This window comes from Cricetulus griseus, chromosome 2, assembly GCF_003668045.3.
Source record: "Cricetulus griseus strain 17A/GY chromosome 2, alternate assembly CriGri-PICRH-1.0, whole genome shotgun sequence".
NCBI classification, from domain to species: Eukaryota; Metazoa; Chordata; class Mammalia; order Rodentia; family Cricetidae; genus Cricetulus; species Cricetulus griseus.
Window position 1 is genome coordinate 395,271,457 of NC_048595.1, and position 11,879 is coordinate 395,283,335.

The following is an 11,879-nucleotide window of genomic DNA, read 5'->3' on the forward strand; positions in this document are numbered from 1 at the left end:
CACCTCCCGGCTCTCTGGGGGCTGCTCGGCTCTGCCGTGGCGGAGACACACAATCAGGACAAAGGCGCAGCCCCCAGGGGGCTAACTCAGCCTTCACGCCCAGGTTGTGCGGCATTTGGGGAGTTTAATGAATTGTCCATCACGCCTTTCAGGGCCCGCCCGTCAGCCTGGATTAATCTTCGGAGCCCTGGTGGGGTAGGAGACACTAAGCCTGTATTTATTACTCTCCCATTGTCACTAATTGAGGTAATTATCTGTGACTCTGGCCTGGCCAACAATGCCGCATTCACTCCCGGGACCTCGATGGGCCTGGCTCCCACTCTCGGCACCAACCCTCCCTCCCTTCCTCTCCAAAACGCGCCAAGGGCTAAGATGGGCCCTGGAGCATGTTGGGAAAGTGGACAATGTTCCACAAAGTTCCACCTTCAAACAGTGTCTCCCAAAGCCACCACCACTATGGAGTTGTGTTGAGGAGAAACCTGGTTCTCCTAAAGTAGGTGAGAAAAGAAAGCAGACAGGTTTGTCGGGCAGAGACCTCAAGCCACAGCCAGGCTGGCACTCTCATTTCTGGGTAGATGGCACCAAAGTGCCCACGCAGCCTACAGGACTCTAGAGTGTTAGGAAGCATGCTATCCCCTATTAAGTGTACTCTGAAGAGGTCCTGGAAGCCATCAGAGCTGACAGTGGCTATGGGTATGTTGGAGAAGCTTAGAAAGTACAGGAAGGCTGTGTCAGGGACCAGAAAGGCAAGGTGAAGAGCAACCTAGAGCCAGAATATTCCCCCCCAGTGTGATGGTTGATAGTGCTGGGCCCCAACCTCAAGAAAAAACTAATTTAGATGTGTGAGTAGTCCCAAAGAGTAGATGGCCTATGAAGAGGGTTTTCTGGGTCAAGGGGATTGGTCCTGGGGAGCAGGTGTGTGTGTGTGTGTGTGTGTGTGTGTGTGTGTGTGTGTGTGTGTGTGTGTGTGCGCGCGCGTGCGCGCGCGTGCGCGCGCGTGCACGCGCATGTATGTAGTGGTGTGTGTACATGTGTATACATACATGTGTGGGTACACATGTGAGTTGTGTACACACACGTGTGTGCTTGTGTAATGTGTGTGTGTTTAAGAGATAATAAAAAGGAAAGACTTGGATGAGGCTAGATTGTGATATCATTGAGGGCAAAAATTATGTTTTGGCTATTGTTGTTTTTACAAGATCCTGATATTATACCTAGAATGACAGAATAGGTCAGGCCAGTAGTTGCATAGCAGTTGAAGTCTGTCAGATCTTCTCTTAAACAGCTGTCCTCAGACTCTTCATTCATCTAGTACTTGGTAGAAAGAGACATCTAGATCATTCCTGGACTGTCCTGGATGGCAACTGACCAGCTGAAACCCTAAGGATCCTGACTGGAGCAGCGCCATCTCGTGATAGATGTTGGGAGAGCTTCCCAAGTCACTATCTGAGAAGGCAAAGCTGCAGCCTGTCTGTCTGGGCAGCCACCTCCCTAATGCCAAGTTGTCATGACAGTGTTGCTTTTACAGTTTTTATTTTACATCACCCCTCCATTTTTGGAAGTGGTGTATCATGCACCCTAGAGTGTGGTCTCAAGTTTCCCATGTACAGAGGATACTGTTGAATACCTGGTCTTTTTGCCTGTACCCCCTGAGTGCTAAGATTTTGGGGCAGCCATGCCCAGAGAACCAAATGCAAGGCTTCGTGCATCGTAGACAGGTGCTCTATCAACAGAGTTACACCCCCAGGCTTCTATCCCCTTCTTACACCATCCTTTTTGGAGGATGTGTTTCATACCAAGTTTTAGGGACTGCAGAGTCAAACGCAATCCTTGAGTACCTCATATAGCAGAGAAATTCAAACAGTAATAAAATAAAAAAAGGTGGAACTGGAGAGGTGGCTCAGCGGTTAAGAGCACTGACTGCTCTTCCAGAGGAGGCAGGTTCAGTTCCCAGCAGCCACATGGTGGCTCACACCTGTAACTCCAGTTCCAGAGGACCTGACACTCTCACACAGGCATACATGCAGGCAGAACATCAATGCACATAAAATAAAATAAATAATTTTTTGAAATCAACTAAAGTGCCAGGCATGGTGGCACAGGCATTTACTCCCAGCAGTTTGGAGGCAAAGGCAGGTGGATCTTTGGGAGTTCAAGGCCAGTTTGGTCTAAATAGAAAGTTCTAGGCAAGCTAGAGCTACCTAGTGAGACCCTATCTCAAATACAGTACCACCACCACCACAACACAACAACAAAACTAAAACAAACCAAAAAGAGAAAATATGGCAAAGGTCAAAATCAAAAATCAGGAAAATGTTCAGCACAAAAATACAGTAAGATATCCCCATTCAAAACTATGTGTCATCTCTCTTTCAAATCCTCTCACAAAAGCTCCTGTTTCTTTGGTCAGAGGCGGGGTCTCAATGCTTTTCTCATGTTGGCCTTGAATTCCTGGGCTCAAGGGATCCCCACTCTCAGTCTTCCCAAGTAACTGGGGCTACAGGTGCATGTTACTGCCTCTAGTGAAAGCCAAATGCTTTGATCTCACCTTCTCTAAGTTCTTGGTGGAAGCCATATATCTTCTCATATTCTGGATGTACCTCTTCCCTCATATCTCAGTGAGAACGGCCTCAAACGTTTCTACCCCCAAGGAGACCCTTCCATTGTCCCTTGGTAGAGTGTCTTTGCCTGTCTAAGCTCTTGAAATGCTTTGCTGGTGGGGCTTTTCTTCATGACACCCACTGGCCATTCTTGTATGTGATAGAGCAGGCCTCTACCTGCCTGAGGCTACCTGCCTCAGGCTCCATGTCATCTATGTCTTGCCATCCTGTCTAGCACTGAGAAGGGGGCATCATATGCCCTCATTAAATGATACTAGATGGGTTCATGGATGAGGAAATAGATGCATGCATAAAGGGATATGGAGAGGCGCTCAGATGGATGACAAGCGAGTTGGTGCATAGATTGGACAGCACCTAGCTTAAAATTTACTCACTAATACATGTAACCTTGGAAACTTGTCTCCCAGAGCATTCGTGGATATATTCTCATTCACTGTAAGTCTAAGTCAAGGACTTATCTGTCCCTCTTTCGTGCTCCCCTATCCTCCTCACCCTTCTTTTCTAGATTCTGGGAGGGTTCACCAATTTGTATATCATCCTTACACAGGCACTATGCTAATCTCCTCTCTACTGCTCCAATTTTAGTGTATGGTTGAGTTCCCTGAAGATAGAAAGCATGCCTGACTCTCCTCTGCAACCCTGGCACATTATGGTTAATGGGCAAGTGCACAAATGAATAATTACTGACAGAATGCTATCTTGTCTTCCATGAACACTTTGCACACATCCCAAGTCGCTCCCTGTGTCCAGCAGTTTCTCCTGTCTCCCTCTCCTCCCTCAAGAACACATCCTCACCACTGATCACTGTGGCATCGCAGTTACAGCCTGTGTCTCCGTTTCCTTGTCCATTTGTAGCCAACCTCAGGACAACCTCAGAGTTCTCCCAAGTCTGAAAAGGACAGAGTTCCTGGCTCCCCTAATACCTTATCAAGTATGACAGAACTGTGAGGCAGAAAATGCTTCCAGGAAGAACTTGGCTGTTGGGGAGTCATAGGGTCCCCTGTTTGAGGTCCCCTATTAACCTAAGATCTGCCACCACCCCCCATCAAGCAGTCCTCCTGCACCTGTTGTCTTTTCTCCTGGTCAGGGAGGCAGTTCCAGGGAGGGGGGTGGTTGTGGCCTTCTTCTTCAGGAGGCTGGGTGGCTGGCAGACACAGCTAGATTTAGAAGTCATTTTCACAGCAGGGAGTCTCTAACCTGCCACCCACAGGGCCCCTTGGGGACAGCCTAAGATACTATTTACCAGGGTCTGGCCCTGAAACCTGCAGTCATCCCTCTTTCTCCTTCTCTCCCAGAACTTTGGCAGCTGGCTCTGACTTCATCCTTGGCAAGCTCTGGAAGAAGGCATGTGTTGCCCCATACCCTAAATGCCCAAATGTTCCCTGCACGAAAGGGGTGGTTGTTATCTAACCTAGGATTTGTCTTTTTCAATGCCAGGAACCAAACTCAGAACTTTGTATGTTCTAGGCCAGCATACTACCTCTGAGCCGCCCTCCAACCTTCCTCTCCCAGGGATGGATTGTGCTCCCTGGCCCCTTCTTTTTTGGATTCAGATCTTACTGGTCTGGGTTGGGCTGTTCTGGGCTGGAATTCACTATGTAAACCAGGCTGGGCTCAAACTTTTAACCATCTTCCTGCCTCTGCCTCCAGTTTACAGGAAAGTCCCACCATGCCAGGTGTCTTTCTCTTTCTTTTTAAAATATATGTTTATTTTTGCCTGGATGGCCTGGAACTCTGTAGACCATGCTGGCCTTGAATACCCAGAGATCCACCGGCCTCTGCCACCTGAGTGCTGGGATTAAAGGCGTGTGCCACCAGCTGTGTTCCTTTCTAATTTGTATATAACTGTCACCTCCTCTATGGACATTCCCTGGATCTCATAAAATTAGGGTCTCCCTTGATTGACTCCCTCTGGAACTTAACATAAGAGCCCAGTACTTCTTACTTTTATCACTTTGTCAGGTAGTCCTTGTCCTTTCTACCCTTGAGCTCAACCCAGGGACTCGTTCTTAGGGAGTGCTCAGTAAATCTGGGCTAGACTTGGCAGCAGCTAGAACTGCAGTAGAAAGTGGTAAGACCTTTAGTACCTTTGATCTTTGCCCAAGGTGACCTGGACTCCTTGGCCTCCTCCACCAAGAGCAACAGGAAATGTGTAGGTTACAGACAGGGGGGCAGGTGGATATTCCTGGGGAGCACTGACCAGTGAAAGCCGCGCCCCTAGACTTGGGAAACCCGAATGGGAGACCCTATTCCGCTGTGGACTGGGAGTCTTGCCACCCCCACCCCCTCTGCGTCCTGTCTCTGAGTCTCCCTGGGTGTGACGTCAATCTAGCTAATTGGAGACTAAAAACCTAAGTGGTTTGAGAGCAGTCTAAAGAGTTGCGGGATTCAGGATTGGCGGGATTCAATGGGAGTAGGGACAGAGGCGGGGCCAAGGGACGGGTTCGACCTGGCGACCGAGTCTGGGCGAAGCCCCCGCTTCTGCCCAGCCGGAGGCTAAATTTACCTAGGCTGACTCAGCCCTTGCCCGGAATGGGGGGCGGAGGGAGTGCACAGGGCAGAGGGAATAGTGGGCAGGGGTGGGGCGGGGGGCAAGGAAGGGAGAGTCGCAGCCAGGGAGACAGGCTGGGCCAGAAGTTTCCACCGGAGAGGAGTGCCCCCCCACCCCCGCCACAGCTAGCGGGAAGAAGTCGAGAAGCCCCAAGGGAGGGACAGGTGGGGCTGGGTCAGTAAGAGAGAGACTCCAGAGTTGCATAAAGGGAAGAGTAGTTTTATTGGGCGCCTACTATGTGCCAGGCACTGTACAAGGCGCCTTATATACATTACCGCATTAAATCCTCACAACAACCCTGCGAGGTAGGTGTTTATAAACCCCCATTTGACAGATGAGGAAACTGAGGCTCAGGGAGGTGAAGCGATTTGGCCAAAGGTCACATGGCTAGTAAATGGCAGACACAGAGGAAGTGCCCAGGGTTGGAAAGAAAAAAAAAGAAAAAAAAAGACTTAAACATCAGTCTTAAGCCTGTTGGCGTGGGATCAATACAAAGAAGGGCTCGGCGCGCCCCAGAGATCTGGGAGACCGGAGGCCTGCTCCCGGCCCCGCGCGCGGCTTGCGGCTTGGAGGTGTCAAGGCGGGAAACCGGCGCCCGGTAACTGGGGATCCAGATAACTGGCAGTGCTGGTGTAGGGGCACTCGAGCACCAGCAACCGGGGGAATCCGCGACCTGCGCGCGCCCCGTAGTGGCTCCAGCGAGTATCACACCCCACACCGACTGCTGAAGATCAGCCTTCCTCCTTGCCTGGCTTTTCTAGAAGAGATGCAGAAATTGTCAGGGTCCTATCAGGTGGGCGATACCGCCTGTGTGGGAAATCCCGGCAACACTTCAGAGCATCACTGAGGACACGGAGATTAGGAAAAGGGGAAGGCCTAAAAATGTCCCAAGCTGATTCATTGGCTACTTTCCTTCTCCAACTTGGCCCACCACAGGCCAGACGCAGTGGTAGGGCCATCATCCTGCTCTTCCTTGGGAAGCACTCACCTAAACTTCGGAGGTTGGGATAGAAGCCCTTTGTCCATTTAAATTTGAAAACCTTGACAGTCTTCTGAACTGAGGAAGAGTGAAGTGGATAAGAGCCCTCAAATCCTATTCATTTATTCCCAAAATTCCAGGGAAGGAAGAATGGGTGGCAGAAATCGCTCATTTTACATTTGCAGGAATCCGGGATGCTCGGGTCCAAACGGTGCAAACGTAGTTAGTCTAAGGTCCACCAGCAAGTCAGTGGCAGAGTAGGAACTGAAACTTGAGCCCTCTTTCCAGTTTGCTGGTTGTATATTGTATATGCATCCATTCCTTCTCTGCCAAAAGCCGCCCCCCCCCCCGTCACCTGATCACTCAGTCACTAGGTTCAAGGCCTCTCCATTACTTTTTTTCTCCTACCAGGGACCCTGACCTATGACTGCCTCTGCTCAGTTCTTCGAAGTGCTGAATGAAGCAGAGGTTGAATCCTACTCTCATCTCCCCTGAAGCTAATTCTTGGATTGGCGAGTGCTGCCTGGCCTCTCTTTCCTCTCCTTTCCTCTGTTTCAAGTGTGGGAACAGGTGTAGGTGGGGAAAGAAGAAAAGGGAAGCAAACGAAGCCTGTAGAGAGTAAAGGAGAAAGGTGAGCCCAAGGGTGGGCTGAGCCACATGAGAACAAAAAGGGGCATCGCTCACTCTCTCTCTCTTTTCCCCTGTGGTGTTTTCCTGATGTCCTCTCCGAAGAGGCCTTCTTCCTCAGTTTGACTAATGACATCTAGAACCTCCCGGATACTGTCACTCGGCTTGGCTGTCTTCCCGCCTTCCCTGGGCCGGGTGTTTCCAACCGCAGGCAGGGTCGTCTCATTCCGCCAGGAGGCGCCTGGGGCGTCTGTGTCGCTTCCATCAGAGGAGCCACTATGGACGCTCAGCTCCTCAGCTTCATCTGAGTCCGAATCCGGGGCAGTGTGGCGGCGGATACGGGACACGGCTTCCCGCAATGCCCCGGCGTAGGGTCCTGGAGTCCGCGCCCAGCCCCCGCCCGCGCGCCGCAGGACCCCAGCCGCTTCTGAGCCCTTCAAGCTGCCCGCGCATCCCGGAGCCGCTGGGCCTAAGGTTGGGTGCTCAGGGCTACCTGGCTGCGTGTGGACGACGTCTCGTAGGGTCACTTCGCCGACAGGGAACCCTAAAATGCGGGAGGTGCGGTCCTCCCGTGTAGAATCCCCCTGCTCTCCTCTCTCGGCTTCGCACTCGCTCCCCCCACCCGCCTGGTTGGAGATGCCACTGCTCAATGGTAGCTTTTGACAAGCTGAGGGATTGGCAGTGACCCCCTCACCCTCCTCCTGGCAGGGCTTGGGTTGCCTGGGGCTGTCGCTCACAATGCTTGGCTCCCTAGAGGGCAAGCGCTGCACCTGCTGGGTTCGAGGGGTCGGAACATACTGGGACTTTATCACCACGCACGTGGCATCAATGACAAAGATGCCGTCTCTACGAGAGGGGCCTCGGGAACTGCGGGGCAGGGTGTGGGCGCGGCGGGTCGCCTTCCAAACTTCCAGGGTCTCATGTTCTGTCCCCTCTCTTTGACCAAGGGATTCTCTCCACCCGGTGCCTCCAGGAGCCCAGGGTCTGGGGAGAGTCTGGCTATGCCTAACTGGAGGCTTCTTAGGGGAGGAAAGCCAACACTTAGGAAGCCAAATATGTTCACTTCCTTCTTTCCCTTCCCTGGAGCCCTTGAGGTGCTGCCTGGACCTAGGAGCAGGACATGGTGGGCTGTGGATCGTAGACCCAGCGGGAGCTGCCTCCGTGTCTGGACTGCCAGTCGCTTTGGCTTGGGGATGGCTGTAACCACCACTGTTCAGGCCAGCAGCAGCTAGGCCCGAGCTTTTCTCTATCGCCCCTTTGCAGGACTCTGACCCGGCTCTGGCCGCTGCACAGCCTGGAGCTCCTCCTAAGAGTCCCCGACCCTGTCTGAGACCCCAAGCCCCTAGAACATCCCGGTAGATTCGAGGATCCAGCCTCTTCTTCGTACGCCCTCCCTCTGTCCTGGCGGTGGCTGGAACTGGGGCTGACGAGGTGGACGCCCGGGAGAGCTCGGGGCCTCGCTTAGTCCCCAGGGTCCTGTGAGGGCCTTCATAAGAAGGTGGAGCCACATAGGGTGGCGGCCGGTCCCAGCGGCGTCTTGGGGCTGAGCCTGCAGCGCCTCTCAGCATCAGGTGAGCCTCGTAGCTAGGGGGCCCTGGTCTCCTACCTCCCCAGGGCCCCGCCCATGCCACCCCTGGGTCACTCTGCGGGAGCGCGGATGGACGGGGCACTCGCCCCACCTGTCCGAAGCGCTCTGGTCTGGAGAAAACTGGGAACCCTGTTGGTTGGGCCGCCCGAAGGGCGTTCCGGGGCTCTGGGCGGGGCTGACCTAGGGGACTCCGTCGGGCCCCGCCAGCCCTGCGCCTTTTTCTCTCGGTCTCCTTGGCCTCCCGCTCCTGCGACGCCGCCTTCCTTTTCTCCTGTTCCCGGGCTCGGACCTCGGCGAGGGGCCCCGCCCGCCAGTTGGTCGCCTCCTGCAGCACCCTGGTGGCCCAGGGTCGGCGGGGTGGCGGCTCAGGGGATCCCGGGCGCAGCCTACACCTGGGACAATGAGCAGGAACCCAGGTGAGCAGTTTGTGGGGAAAGGGAGCCGAGGTCCGGGGAGCTGGGAGTACTGGAGACCACTTGGGGCAGCCGTGTGGGAGGGTACGCGTGAGTGTGTGTGCCAGTGCACGTGCATACATGTTGGGGCTGAAGTCGAAATGAGACTCCTCGCCATTTCTCCATGCACACTTTACCAGCGACTGCCCCATCTCACCTCCTGCCCCTTTTCACTACCTCTTCTGTCCCCCTACACAGTCAGGCCCTAGTCCTGGACCAGTGGGGGGAGGAAGGCGCGGGAAAGAGAAGGGGCCAGCAGTAAACGCTGGTGCCAGCAGGGAGGTCTGGACCCCACTTCCCGCCCCACCACTTGCTGCCCCTCACCCCCTCCTTCACTCACGTGCGGCTCTGGGGCCCACGGGCCCAGTAGCTGGCCTGGATGTCCATGGACTGTCGAGAAGGGGCGCGACGACTATAATGACAGGAAATAGTCTTCACTTCAATCACCAACAGCTTGGACTTCTGCACCCAGAGGCACCTGCCCGACTCCTCATCCTGGAGCTCCCGGGGGCTGTCGGGCCCCTCGGAGAATAACGGGCCATCCAGCATCCTGCCCCACCCCACCCCCGGCCCCACCCTCCCACCCCGCCCCGTGAGCCCCTCCCCAACCCAGGGAGCCGGCGCCCACTGCAGAGCGGCAGGCCCAGGGACTGGCAACTATATATACCCGGGCACACGTGTGTGCCTGCCTGTATGTGTGTGTGTGTGTGTGTGTATGTATGTGTGTGTGCGCGCGCGTGTGCGCGCGCGCGCGCATGTGACACGCTGCCGTGGACGGCTCCGCGCTGCTACCTCCCCCATGTACACGGCCGCCCCCTGGGGCCTGGGATTGGACGCCCCTTCCCACTCACTGTTCAGGTCCCCCAAGCCTAATGGGACCCGCGAAATGGACGGGGGGGGGTGGGGTGGGGGGAAGACTTCTGATTCTTACCAAGCTTACTGTAGTGCCCCCTCCTCCAGCCCCGACTTCTGCTCCATGCCCGAAGTTTTAACCCTTTGCTTTCCTGCTTGTCAGGTTGCCTGACCACCAGTGAGTGATCTATCCCTGCCTGCCTGCCTGCCTGCCTGGACTCCTTTCTCCGACAGGGAGTGGTGAGAATAGAACTCAAGGTCTCTGCCTGCCACTCTCTGCTGGTTTCCATGGGGTTGGGGTGCAAGAGAGGCTGGCCCACAGCTGGGGGGGCGGGCTATTTTTAGCGTCAGTGGCATTCGGGTGCGGATGAGATGAGTAACCAGTTCAAGCAGTGGAGAGGCGGTCGGTCGCTTTCAGGAAGCTTTTGTGCGACTCTGGGGGACAGCTGCTCCCCAGCGCCGCCCCCCAGCAAGGTGGATCCTGTACCCTTTACTCCTCATCTTTTTCTCTGCTGATTGTAAGGCAGAACTAAGTCTGTCCTGGTCATCTAAGCAGCAGGACAACTCACACTCTAGATATGGATGCCCTTGGGCATGCTGGCTTCCCTAACCCAGAAGCCAGGATTCTAGGATTACACAGTTCTGTGCCCACACAGCTCTACCAAGCCTTATGTGGGGTGCAGATAGAGTGCTTATATACACTTGTGCCCTAACAGAGGGGGATGGAGGAAGAATGGTGTGCTCTTGTGGTACAGCTAAATCCCCTAGCAACAGAAAGGAAGAGTGGCCTCTCTTGCCTAGAATGGGGCCCCACTCAAGACTGTCTACTTCACTTGGCCACCCTCAAGTGCAGCTCACCTTTTGGGTTCACTCTGTTCTGGGGGGTTTTTGCTTGCATCCTCAGATTCCTCCCCCTAAGCCTGTACCAGGTGTCCCCTGATTCACCATGGTAATGTTAGTGGCAGCACAGCCCACGCCAGCCCTTCCATGCAGAGACTTAGCAACCATGCCTGGCAACCATGGCAGCAGCTCAGTGGAGGGGAGGGGTGCAGGGAAGGGGAAAGAGGGTGGCAATGGTTCCTGAGAAAGAAGGGACCAATTGCTTCTCCTGACTTTTAAGAACAGAAGCCTGGTTGCTTCCGAATTGTATCCCTTGCATCTTCAGCACTGTCCTCAGATGGAGACTTGGTGGGGGGTTTGGGGGAGTAAAAGGGAGAAACAAGAGATCCCAGTTTGTATCTCAGAAAAGTACATGGAACATTTGGGTACAGAGACTTCTTTTTAAGGGGACAGGGACCAAAAGGGTTGCTACAGGATTGAGACAGGACTCACTGAGGAAGAGGCAAGTAAAACCCGCCTGCTCTGTTGTCCCATCCACTCCCCCCTTGAGAGTCCTTGCACCTACCAGCTGCCCTGAAGACGGCTTCCAGGTGCTGCTTTCCACCAGGTCCACCAGACTTCCACAGCTTTTAAAGCCTTGCCTCCTCCCTAAACAAATCCTCCTTGATGAAGGAATGTGCCACAAGGAGACATTTGTCCTTCCCACCCACCCCCACACACAAACATGCTCTAATTCTGATAATTTGGAAGCCTCCCTCCCCCAAGCTTGGGAATGTGCTGAGAGCTCTGACAATTTGAATGCAGAAGCAGGGGCTGGGCTGGCGACGGTATCACTGAAAGCTGGCCTCCGACAAGTGTTGATGTCTTCCTGCGTTCTATCAGGAAGCCTGCTTTGGAAGAACAAGAGCAGTATGGCAGAGGTTCCTCTGAAGGTATAGGCAGAGGAGGGTGAGCCAAGGAATTGTTCAGAGCCTACTCCTGGCTTGGATGCAAATTATCCTACCAGCAAAGGAACCCAGTCTGGCAGTCCTCAGTCTGGCAGTCCTCGTGGTGTTGAGTGCTACCTTCAGTCTGTGTGGGTTCAGCACAGACAGTGGGTCGAGTGGGCTGACTACAGCTCTCTCTTCCTCCATGATTTATTCTACCTTAGAAGAAAGGCAAGGGATCTCTGGGTTCAGAGTTCCAGTCCAGCCAAATCCAAACAACTCAACTTTTCCTGATGATGTTGGCAGATCTCTCTGCCCAAAGACCCTAATCAGCACTTTAGTTTCTGGAGACCTGACAGATTAGTGAGTTTACCCCGGGCAGAGGGGAAAGTAAGGTAAGAGGAACTACAGGAAATAAGCTGGGAACAGTCCTGAAAATACTA

At 54.0% G+C, this 11,879-nt stretch overlaps 1 protein-coding gene and 1 pseudogene across 1 annotated transcript; both read right to left on the reverse strand.

Moving 5' to 3' along the window:
* Positions 1–3,123: 3,123 nt before the first annotated feature.
* On the reverse strand, positions 3,124–3,223 carry LOC113833659 (annotated as a pseudogene).
* A 3,319-nt stretch (positions 3,224–6,542) lies between these two features.
* Positions 6,543–8,970, reverse strand: Ddn (dendrin). The gene has a single exon (XM_035438821.1). The coding sequence runs from the start codon at positions 8,968–8,970 to the stop codon at positions 6,832–6,834; it is 2,139 nt and encodes a 712-aa protein (XP_035294712.1). The 3' UTR covers positions 6,543–6,831.
* Between the last annotated feature and the right edge of the window lie 2,909 nt (positions 8,971–11,879).